General features: G+C 35.7%; 1 protein-coding gene across 2 annotated transcripts; it reads right to left on the reverse strand.

The window, feature by feature from the left end:
• Positions 1–1,259: 1,259 nt before the first annotated feature.
• LOC140791012 (uncharacterized) lies at positions 1,260–20,239 on the reverse strand. Of its 2 annotated transcripts, none has more exons than XM_073141356.1 (24): positions 20,054–20,239; positions 19,341–19,384; positions 19,180–19,243; positions 18,196–18,310; positions 18,035–18,102; positions 15,302–15,399; positions 14,155–14,326; positions 12,188–12,410; positions 11,342–11,468; positions 11,097–11,206; positions 10,910–11,002; positions 9,628–9,756; positions 9,345–9,478; positions 8,286–8,375; positions 8,158–8,210; positions 7,020–7,206; positions 6,851–6,922; positions 6,607–6,646; positions 6,053–6,306; positions 5,468–5,645; positions 4,993–5,204; positions 2,718–3,941; positions 1,800–2,639; positions 1,260–1,518 (listed from the first exon to the last, which is right to left on the reverse strand). In XM_073141356.1, exons 1-22 carry the CDS (start codon positions 20,138–20,140, stop codon positions 3,651–3,653), a joined length of 2,841 nt encoding a protein of 946 aa, XP_072997457.1. In that variant the 5' UTR covers positions 20,141–20,239; the 3' UTR covers positions 1,260–1,518; positions 1,800–2,639; positions 2,718–3,650. The 2 variants fall into 2 exon arrangements, with proteins under 2 accessions (XP_072997457.1, XP_072997458.1); XM_073141357.1 differs by having other exon boundaries at positions 19,180–19,232; positions 20,054–20,196.
• Between the last annotated feature and the right edge of the window lie 482 nt (positions 20,240–20,721).

Below are 20,721 nucleotides of genomic sequence, written 5' to 3' on the forward strand. Positions count from 1 at the left end.
CCACCCCCTCTCTCTCTCTCTCTCTCTCTCTCTCTCTCTCTCTCTCTCTCTCTCTCTCTCTCTCTGGGGTTAATTTATAATGTGAACTAAACCAACCTTCTCTGGAATATTAAGTATGGAAAGCAAGCAAACTAGAAAAGAACAAAAGCAGCCGACGCAAAAGAACCAAAAACATTTGATCAAAAAAGAACCAAACTCTGAGAGGGACGCAGTATTCATATCAAGCGGCATAGGATGACAAAAGAGTATATATATTATACCACTTTAATCCCAAGTGCATACTTTAAATTTGATAACGTTGCTCTCAAGTGTCATCTTTCTCTTCATGCTATACAATTACTATCCTTGCTCTCTTTTCGTTCTCTCAAGAACCAAAGAAAAAAAAAAAAAGAAGAGAGAGGAACTTTCTTTATCTTAAAATAGGAGAATAGAGCTTTTGCTATAAAAAGAAGAGCAGTTGAGTTTATCTTGATAATACTAAATTCATTCAAAGCTTATATGGTGCATAAATGGACAGAATTAGGAGCCCTTATCGTGGATTTTGCCTTTATCCCTGCTTCTCTATCAGAGATGCTCTCCATTTTATAAAGACAATCGGGGGGGTGATGTGGGACCAACGGTCAAAACGGTTGTTGGACTGGCCTCCAACTTCCACGTGCTTGGATCTTTTTGTAGCTTTATGGCTGCGTTTGATCGGAAATAAGCATAATTTTATTCTACTAAGGCTATATTAGATTAGTATTCAAATAATAATTTATCTTAATATTAATTTAGTAATGCTTAATTAGATCTCCTCCTCTCTGACCAATATTTTATATTTACCAATAATTTCTACTTTCAATCGACTATCATTTTATCATTTAATCATTCTCTCTTCTCCCGTCCATCAACCGAATATATCACAAGTGTAATAAATATTATATATAATAATCCAAATAGAAGCCATTAATTCTTCTAAATATTGTAATATTAGCTTTTCATAAAACTTTGTAGAATTATTGTAATCCTACCCAACTCCAACCAGCAAAAGGTTAAAAGCTACTAATTAAGAGCTGAGCATAAGAATCTATATAAATCCTTTGAATTTTATTTTTTTTCACTCTTTTTTCCTTGTCTACTTTCAATGCTCAACATAAATGCTGGATTTAATTTATATTTGTTTGGCAACGCCCTATCAAGCATTTCTGAAGCACAATTTGGTACCATTTCTTACAAAGATTGCATGCTTTAGAACACGAGAAAATAAGAAGTGAAAAGAGTTTACTGGCACAAAATGGAGACTGACATTAATTCTTTTTACATTGTACGAGGAACAATACCTACATCATCCAAAAGGAGTTCCTTTTTCTTTTCTTTTCTTTTCTTTTTCCTCTGAGAGAACATTTACATGCACTCATTTAACAGAACATGATAGGAAATAAGATGAAGTCTCTCTTAAGATCTCGTAACAGAACTCCTCCTAGTCTTCAATGATGGAGATCAGCAGGGAAGCCTCATCAGCTGCTGGAGATTGCTCATCTGCTTAATTACATATATAAATATTAGCATGCATGTCAATCCACAGTGTACTTAAAGAAAACAAAAAATATACTGAGTACATCATAGAAAAATCATAAAATTAATGGCAAAAGTCACCACAAGACTACATACAATAAGCCAAAGCTTCTGAAAGCTTGTAAGTATAACGATATGTATCAGCCGAATGTCTTAGATGATTTGGATCAATCGGTCGAATTAAACTTCAATCCATGCTATAAACACTACTACTTCTTGGAAGAGGGAGAAGTAAAGAGAGAGACCTGAAAGTGGCGTGGAAGCAGGTAAGCTTGAGATGAGATGATTGATGAGCCCACCGGCCTCTTCACTCTTGTGTTCCCCTCTAGGAGATGAAAGACTGGAAATAGTGACACCCAAGTTGGAGACTAGACTAGCCATGAACCCACCACCACTTTCTTCTTGCTTACCGTCCGTTGCATGGCCATCACCACCTTCTTCCGTCTTCACTTCTTCCACATGATGTTCTTCAGCTGGCTTTTGATTTGAGAGACAGATCAAGCTCTCCTTTTCATCCATGCAATCCTCCATCTCTGTCTATATTCTCGACCTTAATTTTCTCTCTATTTGCTTTACTTTTGCTTTTAGTTTTACTTGCCACCCGTGGTGAACTGGTGATAAGATATATAGAGTTGCAAATGATCAGCATATCTATAGGACCAGTGCTGGTTTGTATACGTGTCCCCTTTGGCTTTAATCTGTCATGCTTTGAGGTGCGTAGCAGTCGAACAACGATTGGCTGATTGCTTGTCTAAAGATTCGGTTTCTTCACACGATGCATAGAAAAATTCGAAGGTCGGTTCATCTCGGTTTTGGGGAAGCGGACGGTGCGGATCATCTGGAATCATCGGATATAGATAGATCTTCGAGGCTCTCGAGGCACCAGTGGACGGCTCCTGATCGATGCAAAATAGCGAAGGAGCTGCAGCCTGCAGGAATTTCATGCAGATGGAATTCTAGGCAATCTTTCTACAAAATGAAGGCATTAGAGCTCGCTGTTACTTTCTGCAAATAGCTCCTATTCCCCCGAAAGAAGAATACCAAAGCTCTGAACCATTCAGATGGTAATACTTGCAACAATTTACCTAGTTTAAATATTTAATTTTCATTAAAAAAAAGAGAGATTTACATTTATTAGAGTGCAAAAGAGCAAAGCAGCATACCTGAAATGGCTCCATCATCCACCGGGACAATTTGTCATGTTAGTTGTGGATGGGCCTGCAGAGTCGCAACCCCTGTTTTCAGACAAGAATCACTACAAATCTTCTTTATAGCAGTGCAGCTCCTTATTAGCTGCTCTGCATATGCCATTGGTACGAAAGAACAACATTTGTGGCTATATCCAAGAGAATGGAACCCACTTTGAAGCTAAATGTTAAAAAGTAAATTATTGGCATTTGAAACTTTACACTACTCTGTCAAATGATGAGCATTACAATCTTGGAGCTTCTAAATAGAAGTCTCGCAGCTTCTCAGTGACATTGAGATGATCAGAAGTTTTCTCAACCTTCCTCTGATCAGATAGAAGCCAACAATAAATTAAAGGAGGTCCTCAAATAATTAAAGAATCTTGCTCTTCATTTGTCCAAGAGGAACAATAATGTGTCCCCTAATGATGTGGATATTCATGGCGATGCCTATCAGAACCTGCCAGTCTAGTAGTGTGAGAAGATCGTCTTATCCTCCTTGTGTAAGATGAGGTTGTACCCGGTTTCTTGTAGTCTGGTCCAGTAATGCGTTCTGCCTTTGTTAGTATTACTAGGTCTTGCCTAAACTGAAACCAAATCATACACTCTCCAGTAACTTTCCATTCAATGTGACGGTCAGAAAATTTTATAATATATGTCAGTTCTCTATCAATGTGGAAAACCGCCCAGATAATTTCTCGAAATGCAGAGCTAGGAACCTTGAATGCCAACACGAGCACAGACCATAACAGAGCATCTAACTTGCTTATTGGTGAGCAAAGTGAAGGCCTAAGGGATTGTTTGGAGTAAATGATCACCTTAAAGAGATCATAAACAACCAAAAGAATATGCCCACTGTCATCACATTTCAACAGTCTCAACCCAATCCTTATCTTGTGAGAAGGCGATTCAGTCCCAAGATGTCACAGATAAAGCAACCCAGAGATCATTGGAGGTTCCACGTATATACATTCGGTGTGTCTCAACTTCTTCAGCAGTAGGAATTATGCTTCCATAATGACAATTGCTTAATCTGTCATTGACAGAGAATATGATCTCTCTGACAATTGGCTCGTGCCCGTTAAGAAGATTTCCCATGCTCAGAACTTTCCTCCATGACTGGTTAGCAGTAGGTGGAGGAAACAAATTTGCCACAGCATCTCTTTCATGCATCATTACTTGTTGCTTGGTATTGAACTCCTGTATAAATTGAGGTAAAAAAGATTAATTAACAACAGATATCTTGCTGGCATCTCTTGCTAGAGTAAGCATGTCCAAACTCAGGTACTTAGTGACTGGTTATTTAAAATTTCATAATTACAAAGAAATGGATATCAAATGTGCTACAAAGGCCTAATTCACAAAGTAGTGTCCAAGTTAAGGAAAGCAAACAATCTATTTGCACATTTTGATGATTTAAACATTAAAAGTTAAATGACAATGTGATAGCATCAATATATTCTATCACAATTAAGTAATAGTGTGAAGTACATTGCCACCTTAAGAACATTTCTGTCTACAAGGAAACCTGAGAGTTGCAAGTTACCACAACTAACACCACATTAAACAAACAAGCTCATTCAAGTTATTCTATCTCACACTGAATGGTATCAAATGAGTAAGATATCAAAAAGGAAAAACTATAAATAGCACCCTTCATTTTGTGCTCATTATTGTTTACAGTGCCTTTTAGATTTCACAGTTTGAACCCTACTTTTTGCTGTTATTGCTTAAAAAACACCTTGAGTTAAATTTTTATTTAACATTGGCTAAGTTGAACCCATGCATGTGTAACTCTCCATTAGTTTAATGTAAGGGTGTTTCTCAGCAAACAATAGCAAAAGGTAGGGGTCAGACCATGAAGGTCCAATAGGAAGGGTTTAAACAATAATAAACACAAAATGCAAGCAATTATTTAGAGTTTTCCCTATCAAGTTACTACGATATAGTCACATTTACGAAGTAATATATTAGTAATAAGAATTAAAAAGAATGGATCAAAGAAAATATTTCCTTTTCTTTTTTGGGTTTTGAGGGTACTGGTTAAGAGTCCATTCTATATTGCAGTTAACAACACAACTCAAGCTTCACCACCTAGTGATGAATAAGCCTCATTAATTAAGTCAGTGTTTGCTTGACCATTTATAGGATAGGTGAGTACAAGTAGTTTGACATCTATTTTCCTAAATACCTAGAGATTTTCTTATGCAATATCTCCAGGTAAATAGATCAGAAAATGTAGAAGATGTACCTTGTCATAGCAAATACTTGTTAAACCAGTACCCATTTTTGGAAGATAATAATTGAAATAGTCACTGAAAATTGCTCCAGACAGACGTGGAGCATCCATTAGCTTCCGGTGGATTGAAGAAGCAAGAATAAGTAGCTTCTCAATGTGCTCAAAAGTGAAAGAAAGCTGCCTTAAGTCTCCAATCAACTCAGTTGTATCAGATATCTGTTTCCCTGTTAAAAAAAGCAACTCCATCAGTGTGGGGAACATGGAACTGCCCTCGGATAGATTAATTGCCAAAACCCAACGATAGACCAGAAGACCAGAATTGATTGGATGTCAAGACAAGATAGCATGCCCATATTTCTAGTCCCATAAGTGATCAAATATTACAATTGGTTGATACGTGATGCATATTATAGAAGAAACTTCAGGGTCAGAAGATCATAAACAGACCACCAAAATTTTATCTGTATTTTCTAAACAAGCATAATACCTTGCAGTGACTTTAATGTAGATGCTAGTGTAAGATAAAGCTGATCCATTTTCGTTTTCATTGATTTATAACCACCATAAGTTGTCTGGCTCAGAGTGTCAGCAGAGGCTCTGAAGGAAGTGCACACCATTTGCTCAAGAAGCTGGTAAGGTCTCAAAGTTTCAAGGTAATGGAGTATCTGCAAAATGCACAAAAATACACAATCTATAACACAACTCATTGGGATGCTCATTGGTGCTAATAAACAGTAATAATATTATATTGTATAAGTAACAATTCACTGGATATGAAAAGAAAGCATATATACTCGGACGGGACAATTTCGCCAAGAGAGATCTGGGGCTGTAATAAAGGAATACCTAAGGAGAGGCTGTAAACTAAAGCTGAGCACAGCCAGAAAAGTTAAACCAACTTTTGACACACCCAACTAAGTTGCAAATTTAAGATGTCTTATAGCTCGACTTAGGTAAGCTTTCTTGACACTCCCAAGTTTACTATGGTTAACAAGTAGATTTAAGTAAATCATATACCAAAATGCCCTCTTATGTTATGGTATTAGGCAAAGGTGGAGACTTAAGAAATAACCTTCTCCCCTTCCCGAATAGGATCAATTCGAAGCTTCTGCTCAGAGACAGGCACAGGCGGAGAGTCATTCCAAATCTTGCGCCACAAGTTACCATGTTCAGACATGCGCTGAGAAAGTTTTCCTTGTGGAGGCCAATCTGAGTTATTTCCACATCTGTCTGCCGTCTCATCTGTCTCCCAGTCACCAGGTGAATGCCATCGTATGAAATCTTCAAAGATGGCATCTGGGTTTGCAGCTTTGAAGGCTGACATGTCTTGTAGCATCAATACAACATATCAAACAAAAGATACTTAAAGATTAGTAACTAATGTTAGAGTTTCAACACTAAAAAAACACTAGAAAGGAAAAGGAAGTAGCATCTAGCTTAACATATTAGAAGCTAAACAGGCTATCATTAAAATCTCTGAAATTTACTAATGTGTATGAATTATGAATGAACTGATTAACATCATGCAAACTATAAGATGGAATTTACTGATTCTCAAAACTCTAAATGTGATTGTTCTCTAGAACTCAATACAAGGATCTCTTAAGCTGCTCTAACTGATCTTACCAGAAGATAAAATATCCCGTTCCAACTGACCGGAGAAGCCCTGAAAGAAATAAAAGAATGGGTCTATCATTGTCCGCTAAATTTTTTGTTAATGATATGACATGACATGATAATTCACCAGCAAGTTTATAACAAGCAATACTGATCAAATTACTGTTCCAGGATAAATCAAGAAATGTCAGGCAAATAATCTATAAATACATGAACAAAGGAACTTCAATAGAATAAAGAGAGCAGAACTGACAACTGCGTCACCAAATGCTTCAGCTGCATGGAGCCTTTCTTCATGCATATCTTCTGTCATTATTGGCGCATCCTAAAAGTTGAGACTATATAAGACTTGTCCACTACACCCAAAATCTGAAGGTTATTGTGAAAAAAATGTGTTACAGTAAAAGGGCACCGACAAGAACCTGAGTATATGGAGCATGCATCTCTTGAAATGAATGTAAGAGCATCATAGACTGCACAACGCCAGCTGATCCCCTCCGTACTCTATGTACTATTTGTGGATCAGAAGACGACTCTGCATATTTATATTTTTTATTGGAGTCTACAGAAGGTTGATTCAGGTGAGGCTGCCCATCTAATGTCAAAGAACTGCAGCAAATAAAAGTCTGAATAATATAGTTTCCTGGAAATTAAAGAACATAGTGCACTGAATCTTCTTGGCAAGCCAATATTGAAGCATGCAGATGTAAATAACATGTGGATACAGGCATAAGCAAGTAGAACAATGTTCCAAGTAAAGTTTGACTCCGTTGGCAATCGGGTAGGTGAACAGTCACAATATAGACACTATCAGAAGAAAAGCTCAACAGCACCACTAATGGGAAGGCTGCTACTACTTAACTTGTGGTTATTATACATCTTTAGTTAACTTATTGGTCTAGTAATATCAGCTGTTTCCCAAAAGTGTGTCATTTTCTATACAATTGTCTATGAACTAATTTACTTGAGCATGTTAAGTCAAAGAAACCACACCACAATGTTTTGAGCTAGACTTCAATCGTCATGTAAATCTTTTAAAGAGACTCAAATATTTTTATAACCATTAAGTGTGCCTGAGGATTCACAAATGCTCATGCTGAGATGAGAAATATCTCTCTCCATTTTAAGATTAGCTTTTATAACTAATCTTGGAAGGTTCTTAATTTTTCAAATTTCTAATGTAAAGTTTGTGGTCCAACCTAATGCTTCTCTGTGAAAATATAGCCTATCAAGAAATCATCTTTCAGGTGTCCTTAAAACTTTAAAAGACCACTTGCACAAGTCAGTGTCCTTATGCTGAAAAGTTTGTAAAATATGTACTATGCTGACACTAGATGAAAGTCAGTAAGGCAGTATATGTGCAACTTAAACACTTTGAACTTTTGAAGTATAATCTTAACACCAGCTTGTATATACTCTTCTGCTGTGTAGATAAACTAAGATTTGTGCACGAAGTTTGAATAATATCACTATCATTTCCAGTAGATACTACAGAAATATTTCGACATTGACTATCTCTGAAAAATAAAATCATTATCAAATTTCAACTGCCAGGTCTACCTGTCAATTTTATCATCCACAGGCTTGGTCTGCAAGTTGTCATGAAAATCTACCTGTACTCCGAGAATTAGTATCTGCTATTGATGTATAAAATATGACAAAAGGAATGAAAACTAATGAATTAGCACCTTACTACTCCTCAGGCTCTGATGTTCACTTTCAGAAAAATTGTCATCGGCGTGATTCAGTGATTTCTTCCTCTCTATGCAAATTGCAAGCTTGGCAAAGAAGAAAAAAGGTGATATACAATTAATGTTCCAATCAAAGCCAAAAGCTTCAGGAAAAGAAGTAATATTTCTAGTAATTATCATCAGTCACTTCACAGCCATGAATAACAGTAGAAGACTACACTTTTACAGCCAACTGAGAGTAGTCAGCTATTAATCCCCAGAATTTCCTGCCGCACTCAGCAGAATATGAAGAATTGCATGCAGCATTCACAAATGAAATATTATACAACCAACATTTGAAATTTTGCTTCTTTCCATTCAGATAATGCATGCCATCTTCTTGGAAAAGAGTCAAAAATAAGGAACTCATTTTTTTCAACACATCATAGGTAATAAAGAAATTCAAGCCCAAAAGGTCTCCAGTAAACTCCTCAAACCTGCTCATTTAAGCAGTTCCTACGGAAATGAGAAACCTAATTAAACAACTGTTGAAATAACTTGAGTTTTATTTAGAGCAAGCTCTTTCTTGCCATGGCAGTCCTACATGCACTACCTTGCTGACAGGGATCACATGCCAGATCTCATAATAACAGCCAATGGCATGCCTTGACAAGGTTTTCATTTTAACTCTTTGATATATGTCACGTGCTTCTAAGTTCTAAGAACTCTCGCAGATGCATATATTACTGTAAATAGTTACTCATACTTGCTCGCAGTTGGACATATGTTTTAAGTTAGTACTCTTGTTTTCTGGTGTAGCACTGTACATGTTAGTGTTTATGATACTTAACATTGATAAGAAATATTGCATTACTAGCACTAATACTTCTTCAACAATTGCACAAGGAGAACTCCAGTCTAGCAGGTAGTTTGATAGATCTAATCATGCCACTCTACCAAGGGATGCAACCACAAGTATATTAATCTCCAGTAGTAACTAACATGCCCTACCTCCTTAGAATATGAAAATGAAAGAGAAATTACTACATCAAGATGTTATAAATGATGCGAAAGTACCATTTGCAATTTTTGATGTACAAGACAAGCAGACAGGTCAATGCCAGAGTTAGATGAGATTCTTGGTAACGGTTCTGACTCCTCCCAGCACCAACGAACTTCACGAACAAATTCAATCCACAGGAATGCTATTGCTGATTATCATACAAGAAGTTAACAAATCAGGAAAAAAGAACTAATTCAGAATTTTAGATCTTCCATTAAGGATGTTATCAAGAAAAGTGAATGTAATAAAAAATGGAAAATTGCATTGAAAGAAAGATTTGTTCTTGGAAATACAAACCGCGAATGTTGCAGCTGCCAAACCAGAGTGCATGCAAACAAAATTGTGCAAAAAGGGACCGTAGAGGTGCACCTTTGATAGCACGAGAATATTTATTTTCGATTTCCACATGATTGGAACTCTGAACTTCTGAAAGTGAAAATAGTAACAAACTGATTAGATTTTCTGTACAGTGGGATAAAAACAGCAGCATGCATAAAACAAAAGCAACTGTCTCTCCTATACAAGACTCCCTTAATTTTCATGTAAATGCACAGTAACCATCTAGTCCATCTTATCAGATCACCTCTGGTAACTGGTAGTGGTTCTTACATTGTATCCATTCAACTCAAGCACTCAACCTTGCAGAACTTGATAGATTTTTAAGAAATGAGCACCATTACATACAGCATCTATAGCATCATATTAGCCTTAGATTGGTACTTACAAAGGCATGTGTCACCTCTCACGACAATGTTCCTGTACCATGTCTTTTCCTCCATGTTATACTAAGGATCATACCATTCCTATATCCACCGGTACAATAATTCTTTAGGAAATGCCACTGTATTCAAAAGAAAAAACCAGTATACACTATGTCCTTAATTCAGCAATAATTAAGATTTTATACATATCCTTTCTCATGCAACTTCAGTACAACTGATACCAACTATTAGCAACTGAAAAGAAAAACGTTATAAAAACTGAGAAACTATGTACTTAGGCATCCTAGACAGTAGTAGACACTACTGAACTACTTGAAAAATCACTTCACACATATCCCTATGAAAAACATTAGAAAAAGCGAGATGAATTAAAATATTAGTCTTTTGTTTCTTTTAAGATAAACTAGTAAGAACCTTAGAACAACAGGTTCCAACACTTAAGGGATAGGAAATGTATGGGAAATTAAGAACTTAAACAGAACATAACAAATTTACAGCATCAGGGGAATTATCAAATTTGAGACTTTGAGTAGTAATAGTATTCTTTAATTTCTTATATAACTAAATGTAGCAAACAAACAACTTTAGGTCGGTTCATCCCCATAGTTACATCTATAAACACATAAAAATACAAGTATTGTTTCATATCGTGTAAGTGTTCTATTTGGTACGCAAATGAGTCTGCATTATTTCACATATTGTATACAAAAATTAATACAATGAATGATATAATATAGTGAAAAGTATATTAGCTTCTGAAAAAGAACTCAAATAAGCGTCTGAATGTGATACATTTCCTAACTATGGAACACTGCTCAGCAAATTAATCCAGGAAAGTAGGTAAGACAGAAAAGTACCATCATGGAAAAGTTCCTTTAGAACACGGTCTAGAACACTTGGTGGTGGTACAGCAGTTGCAGACTTTGAATTATCAGAGCCTGGGTTTTCAGCTGTCTAGCATGAAGGAAAGAATTAGAAAATACTGTTTCCTTAGTCATATCATCTCAAAATTAGAGGAATACTGAGAGGCAGACTGTCCCAAACCTGACACGAAATCTTCCAAAAATTGGGCCGTGAATGCCATAGAAAATGCACTTACTAGCAGGCGTAGTTGGGAGGCAAATCCAACAAAATTCCCTATCGAATCATCAACCCTGCAATAAGAATTCAACAGTGACTAAGACAAGCAGAACAACTATTGCAACAATATGTATGACGAAACAAGAGATATCAGTCGATAGCAAAAGGACTGTATGCCAAGACATACATTCAATATAATGGATTCTTACATATTTGGAGAAACGATGGGATAAAAAAGCCAGTTCTCGGCATCAAATGATGAAGCATTCTCCAATTCTGCCATCTCCAAAGAACCTTCAATCATCTTACTCAACCAAATTGTGGTCAACTCAAAACCTAAAATAATCACAGGTGATCTCAAATCAGCACTGAACCATCCACATAGTTTTCCCAGTTTTATCAAAGCAGGAAGGAATAATTCATATGATCATATCAAATACAAATAAATTAACTAGCAACATCTATTTTTGCCAATCAAGAAGGTAGCTTCTCTGTGCCAACTGGCCATACAACTTTCATGCAAATTCTAGAGGGTTTATGTCATGCTAGCAGTCGGACGCAGAAATATATAAATTCGTTCAAAGTTTTCTCATATTTGACTTGTGCCTAGATGTTTCACAGACATTAAATTTGTCTAATCAAGAGAATATTAACTAGAAGTCACTTTGGCCGTATAACATCACACGCAATAGAGGAAGAATATATATCAGCTTCATGCTTAGGGTTAAATTTTTTTTAAAAAGAAAAAAAACCCATTAGGATCTAAGTAGTAAGCTAATTCTTCTTTCAAAGTGAAAACTACTTGGTTGCTATCACCAATTCTTCTTCAGTGATGGCAATTTCTTCAGAAGCAATGACCCCTAAGCAAGGACATCCCCATACTAAATGACAATTTAAATGAGTACCTACCAGAGAATGGCAGGTTATATTATCGCAGCTAACATACTGAACAACAATTTAAATATCTGAAGTCCTCATAGGTGAAGATGGATTGTAACACTCAGAGTATGCACACACACACACACACAGAGAAAGAAAAGGAGGAGAAAAGATACCTTTAATAGGATCCTCAGCAGAATACCATTCTGTCCATGGACAATCATCATCCCATTGAGATTTGATGCGATTCAAGCCATCAGTTTCCCCTTTTGATTCTTTAATTTCTGATTCTGCACTCTCTATCTCATCATCATAATCATATAGAGTTGTTCTGTAGGTAAGCTTCATTGCAAAGTGCACCTTGAAATAGTTTGCCAAGATCTCTGCAGATGATAAGACCTCCAAAAACAAATGGCTCAATGTAAGGATTATACTGAGAAGGTACTGAATTAAATTAATTAACGAATGCATCCAATCAGTGGAAAGCATGCTCTGGATGATGCTGGCTTCTCAACAAGGTGACAAACAGAAGGTTTGATTCAAAAATTAAAATACTCATACATTTACTTATCACTCGTCTGTTCAAATCCACTCAAGCTTGACAATTAGAATTCATCCTTTAAAAATTCCGTAACTAATATCTCAAAAGAAATAGCATGATATCAGGATGACATCTAGATTTAATTTATCTCATAAGAACATATTTGATTATCATGTGAACTGTGGACCCTGGATATTCTTCGTGAATGTGGAAAATGGCTCTCCACTAATATTCTAGCATGCAAATCTTCAGTTTTGTAAGTAAATTAAATCCTCAAGAACCTTTCTGTTGATACTATCCTAGATTAAGCTCATTAGAAATGGCAAGGAATGGGATAATAATTTGCATCCTCTGTGGGAGATGAGTGAAACCCTAATAGTGGTGTCACTTATCTAAAGTACGAATTTTTCCTTTATTTTCGTGACTGTTCAAATCTCTATATCAAACTTCAAAAGGAAGTAATTAGATCATTAGACATGCATTATAGTTGTTAGAAATAACTTGCATCCAAGGTACTTTAGTTACGTCCCTAAATATAACGAACTTCCAACTCTGATGAAATGCTCATGGATTGTTGTGTTAATCAGCACGGGTTAATACGTATTGTGCCAGTGAGTTATTGGCACCAATACGGCAGAGTATCTCGATACTCCTTTGTGGCCATTCATTGATGTGTGCCATTAGAATTAAGCATATCTTACTTTAAAGGGACCAAATTTGGGATATCTTTTATCTCTTTTGATATCTCTTTGCATTTGGTACTTGATCTATAAAAACTATACTTCAAAGTTTGGAAATCAAAGGAAAATATTGGTTTTCTCAAGTTATTTTCCCTAACAAAGAGGATCTGAGAAAATTTGGTGAAAAGCATAAGATTAGAATCTAATTGCAAATGTTACACTAATATATAGTGTTGAATAACTTTAATTTAGCTCATAGAACCTATTTCAAGTCTTTAGAAAGGCTTAGAGGTTGTTTTTCAGCATGTCAAGACTATTCAGTGTGCCAACGGCATATCGGCTTGGCAAGGCGCGTGTTAGCAATACATACCATGCTGAGCCAAGGTCGGCACACCTCATGTCACTAGCATAGCAATCCTTTATGTTGTATGTATCTTCAGTTTCTTAACAGTCATTATTTCCCCCTCTTTGCCTTCATAACTAATGGTTGTTATATTGTGGCATCAGCTCAATGTAACTTTACCAATCCCAGCTTAGTTTGGCTGTTGACCCACTCTTTTCTAGATAGAATGCTGATCACACATTAGACAAAATTACAAGGAAGAGCAATAAGAAATGTCCAAGATCAATTCCATAGATTACAAGCCTACAAAGATACAGCTTGCTCGTAAGACAACAAAGTGACTCAATACTACCATATATCAAGACCTCTTATAATCTTATTTCTGCAAAGGTTATTAATAACCTTTGACAGAAGATAAAACAGCAAATAAAAAGAGAATTCTTTGCAGTACTAATTGAGTTAAGCTATATGTAAGTCAATGCATGACCAAAATAAGAGAATTTCTCTGCTCATATACACATCAAATTGATCAAAAAAATAAACCATCATAGCACCACAAATGTGATTATTAATACTCACAAATTTTGAGAGAAACAACTCATATAACCCCTCCAAATGCATGAGCCGTATAGGAACCTGGCTACCAATTCGATCGGCTTCAAATCGCCTAGTAAAAATCGTACCCATATTCTGGATCCCTATATAAGCTTTTCGGGATGGATCATGAACCGGAACAAATGCTGGCCAATTGCTGCAAATAATATCAAAACATATCACATAAATTTCGATGCTAAAGTTCGTATCATAAAGGAATAATTTTACAGGATCTTCAACCAACATCCAAGCAACTTATGTTGTAAGCATGTGTCAGCCTTCTTGAACTACCTATAAAATGCCTCATTTATGAAGTTTTTGACCAAACTAGACCCTTTTTTTATTTTTTTAACCAAAATAGACTACCCCTCAAACTTATTATGGAGTTTAATTTATTGTAGCCCCAACAAAAATGCTGAATTGATTAGCATTTTTTTTTAAGTAAAAACGCTAATTAGTTCAGCGTTTTTAGATAAAGGCAAATTTTCTCTCAATCTGTTGAAAATGCTAAGTTAAAGAAATATACATATATAAAACGCTTATCAGTTAAGTGTTTTAGGATCAGGAAAAAACACTTAACCCATCAGCATTTTTGCTTAGGGAAAAATGCGATGATCAATTCAGTTTTTTTATTAGGACTATAGTGAACTAGACCCCATTTGGTAATAAGTTTAAGAGGTAATCCATTTCGGTAAAAAACTTTTAGAACAAGACTAATTTGGTCAAAAACTCATTCATTTTAACTTCTAAATAGTAAATTTCTTAAAAGTAAATGTTGCATGAGTTTCAGCTAGATAATAAGCAAAGAGTGTATTCTCTGCTCCTAATATTGAAACAGATCGTCATGAACCTTCACAAAAAAGAAAAGAAAATATGCATCTTTATTTGTACCCCACTAGAACTTCATACTAGATAGGGCCTCTAGAGACATACTCCAATAAAACTAGAGTAAAGCATTCAACTGGATAACAAAGACATCATTTTCATCAATTCGTCATGTACTAGTAGTATAAAAAGAAAGAAATGTGTTGGTTAAAGAGATATAGTACTTGGTCTCTAACAACCTAATTTTCTACTTGGAAGTATGCCTTAAAGGCTGAACGGTACACAAAAATTTCAACAGGCAACTCACCTGCCACAATTTGACAATGCAATTGCAACAGCACTTAAAAGCTTACTCGCTTCTGGATCATCAAGAACCACACCACTAGCACTCAGGGGAGCAATGACCTGGAGAAATTGGTGATACACATAAACATGAAATGTAGAAACTAACTCATTGGAAGATCATATCCGCAGATAAGACATAGATGGACAAATACAGTCATATACACAGAGCAAGTGACCGTGAGCTATAGTGAGCAGAATCAATGCTTATCATTAGTGAATCTGATTGATGACATAAGAAAATTCAAAATGGATTTAGGAAATGTCAGACAATGATGGTGACAAAAGGATCATCATATGTCTAAAAGTGAGTACCAAGTATATTGTGACAAAATAAGCATATACGTAGTATTCAAATTGGACAAACATAATATTATGGAATTATCCCAAGAAAAATATCGAGACGCAATAGATGTAATGTGTCACCGGAAGGCCCCCAGTTAACACTTTAGGACAAATTCAAGATAGCTGAAGTTGGAGACCAGATGAACAAAGAAGAGCCAAAGCAAAGGGAGTCTCCTGCTTAGACAGACGGCTCTAATAACAAATTGGATATTGAGCTTATTTATTGATTATGATGAAATTTACAAATTTGAGTTGAATACATTTCTTCAGTAACCTTGTCTTGGCACATGATCTGAGCTTTCTCACTTATCTAGTCATGCGCCTTTTCGACTTCTCTAAGGTCTTTAAAGTTGCATGTGATGTTTCAGGTATTGGCACAGGTGAAGTCCTAACCCAGGAAGCTCATCCAGTTGCTTACTACAGTGAGAAAATGAATGATAAGACAGTGGCACACTATCTATGATAACAAAGTCTCTACGGTGATTCAATCACTTCCCCATTGGAGACATTATTTGCTCCCGCAAGAATTTATTATCTTTACTGACCATGAAATCCTTCGACACATCAACTCCCAAAGGAAGCTTAATGCAAGGCATTGTTAGATGGGTTAAGTTCCTCTAGAATTATACATACACCCTCCGACAAAAAGCATAAATTGAAAACAAAGCAGCCAATGCACTCAGTCGTTGAATGACACTTCTCTTAGAAATGAGTGTAGAGTTGACTAGTTTTGAGAAGACTAGGATTGAGTACAAGTCATGTTCAGATTTTCATGAGATCCATACCTTATTAGGCGATGGTGTAACTCGTAAAATAGATTATACACGATGGCTATCTATTTAGATTTCGCAAGTTATGCATTCCCAATACCTCTTTAAAAAAAAATTTATTAGAGAATCGCATGTTGGACGTCTAGCAAGACGTCAATACGGATATTGTATACGACTTTGTCTATCCCTAATTGTCCTTCACAGGATGTCAGTATGAATTTTGTGTTTGGCCTTCCAAAGACTCTTCAAAAACATGATTTCATCCTTGTTGTTTTAAACTAATTTTCTAAAATAACCCACTTGATACCATTTTCTAGGACTTCTCATGCTTCCAGAGTTGCAAAAATCTACTTTGATGGAGCCTTTAGATTGCATGGTCTATCAAAACCTATTGTATTTGATAGGGGTGTGAAATTCACTACTTATATTTAAGGACACTGGTCGGAGAGAATCTAAGTGATTGAAATCAAAAAAATACCTACTACTGAGTTTGTGAATAATAATATTGTAAATAGGTCAATAGGAATGAGTCCACAAGTCAAAAAATATATATATATTATGGCACAAGATGGGACAAAACTTCAACTCTCAACTACTTTCCACTCCCAAAACAGACAGTCAAACTAAAGCAGAGTCAACTGAAGTTTAGACTTTAGATAACCTTTTAAGGACCCTAGTTGGAGAGAATCTAAGGGATTGGTATCAAAAAATACCTACTGCTGAGTTTACCTATAATAATTTTATAGGTCAATAGAAATGAGTCCAACTTAAGGGATTTGATTCTAAGTTGTTATATATTAAGAATTTGCTTACTTGTAATATATAGGGATGTATTTGCTTATTTGCAATGTTCAAGGTTGTATTTGCTTATTTGTAGTATTTAGGGATGCGTTTTACTTATTCAGTTATTTGCAATATTAATGTTTTATTAGTTTATTTGTAGTTGTGAGATCTATATATAGACCAACTTGTATCCAAATAGAGATTGATGAATGAAATGAAAATTTTGTTTGTACATTCTCCCATGTGGGATTTGGTGTGATGTTAGCTTGAAGGTGGAGGTGTAAAATCTCATTCTCAATACCTCTCTTTTTCTCTCAATCTTCTCCTTCCTAGAATCCCAACAATCCCCATTTCACAATAACTAATGAACTTAACTTTACTTGTTCAGTCTTATCTTTCTAGCTCATATACTGTGCAAAACACGTCAAATAAAAGTTTGCACTAGAAGTGTGTTTCATATACCTCAGAACTCCCAAATTAAGTATGTTTGGAAAAACCGATGATCCTATTACATATAAGTAATTTTATGGAGCAATGAGTGCAGACACATGATATTATTCATTTCTTCACCCAACAGCTGACTTTTAGGACACCATTGGGATGATAAGTACATTATGGATAAGTGCAGCAATTTTGTCACCGGGAAGCAAGCTATGATGAAATAAAGAATTATTATCAGACAACATAAGATTCAGGTATAAGTATAACTTTTGCAAAAGATATTAGCATTTGTGCCATGAACATATTTATCCAGTACAAGAAAAGTTAGCATTAGCAAGCAAATTTGAAAAAAGACATACCAAAAACTCGGTAACTCCAAATGATAGTTGCAAATTGTGCAAATCATCATCCCAATATGCAGTTTTCCCTGCACTAATCAATTAAATTTAAGTGAGATTCCATAGTTGCATGCACCACAAGAAGTTAAAAATTAAAGACTTCAATTAGAAGATCACTTTACCATTCTTAGAGATTTCAAAATGAAATTCCATGCAGTACACTTTTCTACCATACTTCAGCTCACGCTTAGCTTTGTACAAATTTTTCCAAGAACCCAACAATTCTGCACCTTTTTCCTGCAAGAAACCAGATGTAAAATTTAAAAGGAAGTTCAGGAACAGCATTTATTTGATGCATACATCTAGGCAATCAAAGGTTAAAAATCAAGCAACTAACAAACTAGCATAATAACTGCATGGAAGACAATAGCATCAGCTCTAAGAAGACAAGAACTTCAAGGAGACAAACATTGTGGAAATCTGGAATGCAAGACAGAAATCATACACCAAGCTTATGTAATCTTGAGACTAATTTGCCAGAGGCCCAGAGGATTCTAGGAAATCAAAGGTTAAAAATCAAGTCATTTACAAAGTAGCATGATAACCGCATGAAACACAATAGCATCAGCTCTAAAAACCTTTATGGATAAGAACTTCTAGAGACAAACATTGTGGAAATCTAGAATGCAAGACAGAAATCATGCGACAAGCTTATGTAATCTTGAGACTAATTTTCCAAAGGCCCAGAGGATACATCTAGGTAATCAAAGGTTAAAAATCAAGCAACTAACAAAGTAGCATGATAACCGCATGGAAGACAATAGCATCAGCTCTAAAAACCTTTATGGACAAGAACTTCAAGGAGGCAAACATTGTGGAAATCTGGAATGCAAGACAGAAATCATACAACAAGCTTATGTAATCTTGAGACTAATTTGCCAGAGGCCCAGAGGATATTTGCTTATCTAAGTCAAAACAGGCAGCTGGAATTTGGAGAAAAGAATCAGCATTCTAAATATGACCACTCATATATACAAATGCAATATCAATATTAAGGATGATATTCTGTTAGAAGAGATAAAAAAGAATGTTTCGAAGACAACCACTTATCTGTGAAAAGAAAAATGAAAAATAAAATAAAATACTACCCAAAATAGAAAACATACCACCAAATTTTTTGGGCCATCAGCAAGCCATTGTCGGCAAACAGCCTCTGTCTCTGATATGAATCTTGGAAAGAAGAAAAAAGTTAGATCAGTCTGGTTCAAGGAACCACGAATGCAGGTAGCAGTATATTCTACAACGGTTAGAGATAACCGGGAAGTACCTTTCCCATGAAGATGCAATTGTAAAATCATCAAAACCCTCGAGCTGTAGGCAAAAAAGTAGAACAAGTATTTAGCCTGTGATAACAGTTGGAGCAAAAAAATAATACCATGACAGATAGAAATCAGATAAAATCTCATTGAAGCAGAAGACTAATTTTGATTCTTAATCTGTTAGAATTAGCATATCCACTTCTCCATTTCAGTAATCGATACAGCATGCATGAATATATCTCTGTTTTCATGGTTAACAGACTATTCACAGTTTTGCGCTCTACCCAAAAGAGGAATGTATATTATATATGACAAGAAATAAACGTCTAAAGAAATAAGATAAGAATAAAGATTAGAACAATCAATGAACCAATATACCAAATCAAACTCAACCCCGAGCCTTAATAGATTACCAATGAATGCATGGCAATCACATCGAAATGCAGGATCAACTCTAAAATAATGTCTGCCGAATGATTGGCAGCAATCATCAGATGCTAATCATATATATATTCTTTATAATTGATGTTTAACAAACACATAACGGATGCCAGTCAATTTTGGAGTCCACCTAAGTAAACAATCGTCAGCCAACTTCACCTGAGAACCTCCGTGGTCGTACATCTTGTACAACACAAGATCAAGGGGTTTCCAAAGGAAAAGGAATCATCAAGGAGAGATTCTATGAAGATCATATTTAGCGAAAGGTAAAGGAATTGACCTCTTCCATCGTCTCCTCCTCCTCTTCCTCTTCCTCTTCCTCTTCCTCTCCTATTTCTCGGCGCTTCGAATTGCTGGAGGACGCCATGGACGATGTCGATCGGTGAGATCGAAGATAGGAACGTCGAGAAGTGTTTTGAGGAGAGAGGAAAGGGTCAGGGTGTCCTTTAGATCCCGCGAGAACGAGACCGTCAGATCGGAAACGGGAAAAGAAGACTTTATAGGCAGCTCCTCGTAACGGGTAAGCGCCATCCAAATAGTATCCGAAACCCGAACCGATAGGATATTGGGCCGATTCAAAATTTGGGCATTCCAGCTCCATGGCAATTTTGTAATTAGGCCCATCTCAGCCTCTCTCTTCTTTCACCTCAATAGGCATTGGGCCGGGCCTTAATTTAAAAAGGAAATTTTTTTACATTTATATCCTTCTAAAGTTAACCAAGAGTTAAAAGGTTGATCTAATTAATATTAAAAACTTAATTAATGACTTTTTATCTTTTCATTTACTAAATATTTTATATTTTAATAAATACTTACTAAAATATAGGCATATAATATACAAAATTTGGAATAAGAATATTTTGAAGAGAATTTTACAAATCACACCCTATATTTTATCTATTTTGTGATTCACACCTCATCTTTGAGATTTTTATAACATGATTCCTA

Source organism: Typha latifolia, chromosome 6 (assembly GCF_019914945.1).
Source record: "Typha latifolia isolate L0001 chromosome 6, TyphaL0001v2, whole genome shotgun sequence".
NCBI classification, from domain to species: domain Eukaryota; kingdom Viridiplantae; phylum Streptophyta; class Magnoliopsida; order Poales; family Typhaceae; genus Typha; species Typha latifolia.

Excerpts from the sequence above, each read along its gene's own strand:
- LOC140791012 (XM_073141356.1), bottom strand. The coding sequence starts at position 20,140 with ATGGCGTCCTCCAGCAATTCGAAGCGCCGAGAAATAGGAGAGGAAGAG. Across the intron at positions 19,244-19,340 it reads ATTGCATCTTCATGGGAAAG|ATTCATATCAGAGACAGAGG; the intron begins GTACTTCCCGGT and ends CTTCTTTCCAAG. Across the intron at positions 8,211-8,285 it reads AGAGCCTGAGGAGTAGTAAG|GTAGATTTTCATGACAACTT; the intron begins GTGCTAATTCAT and ends CTCGGAGTACAG.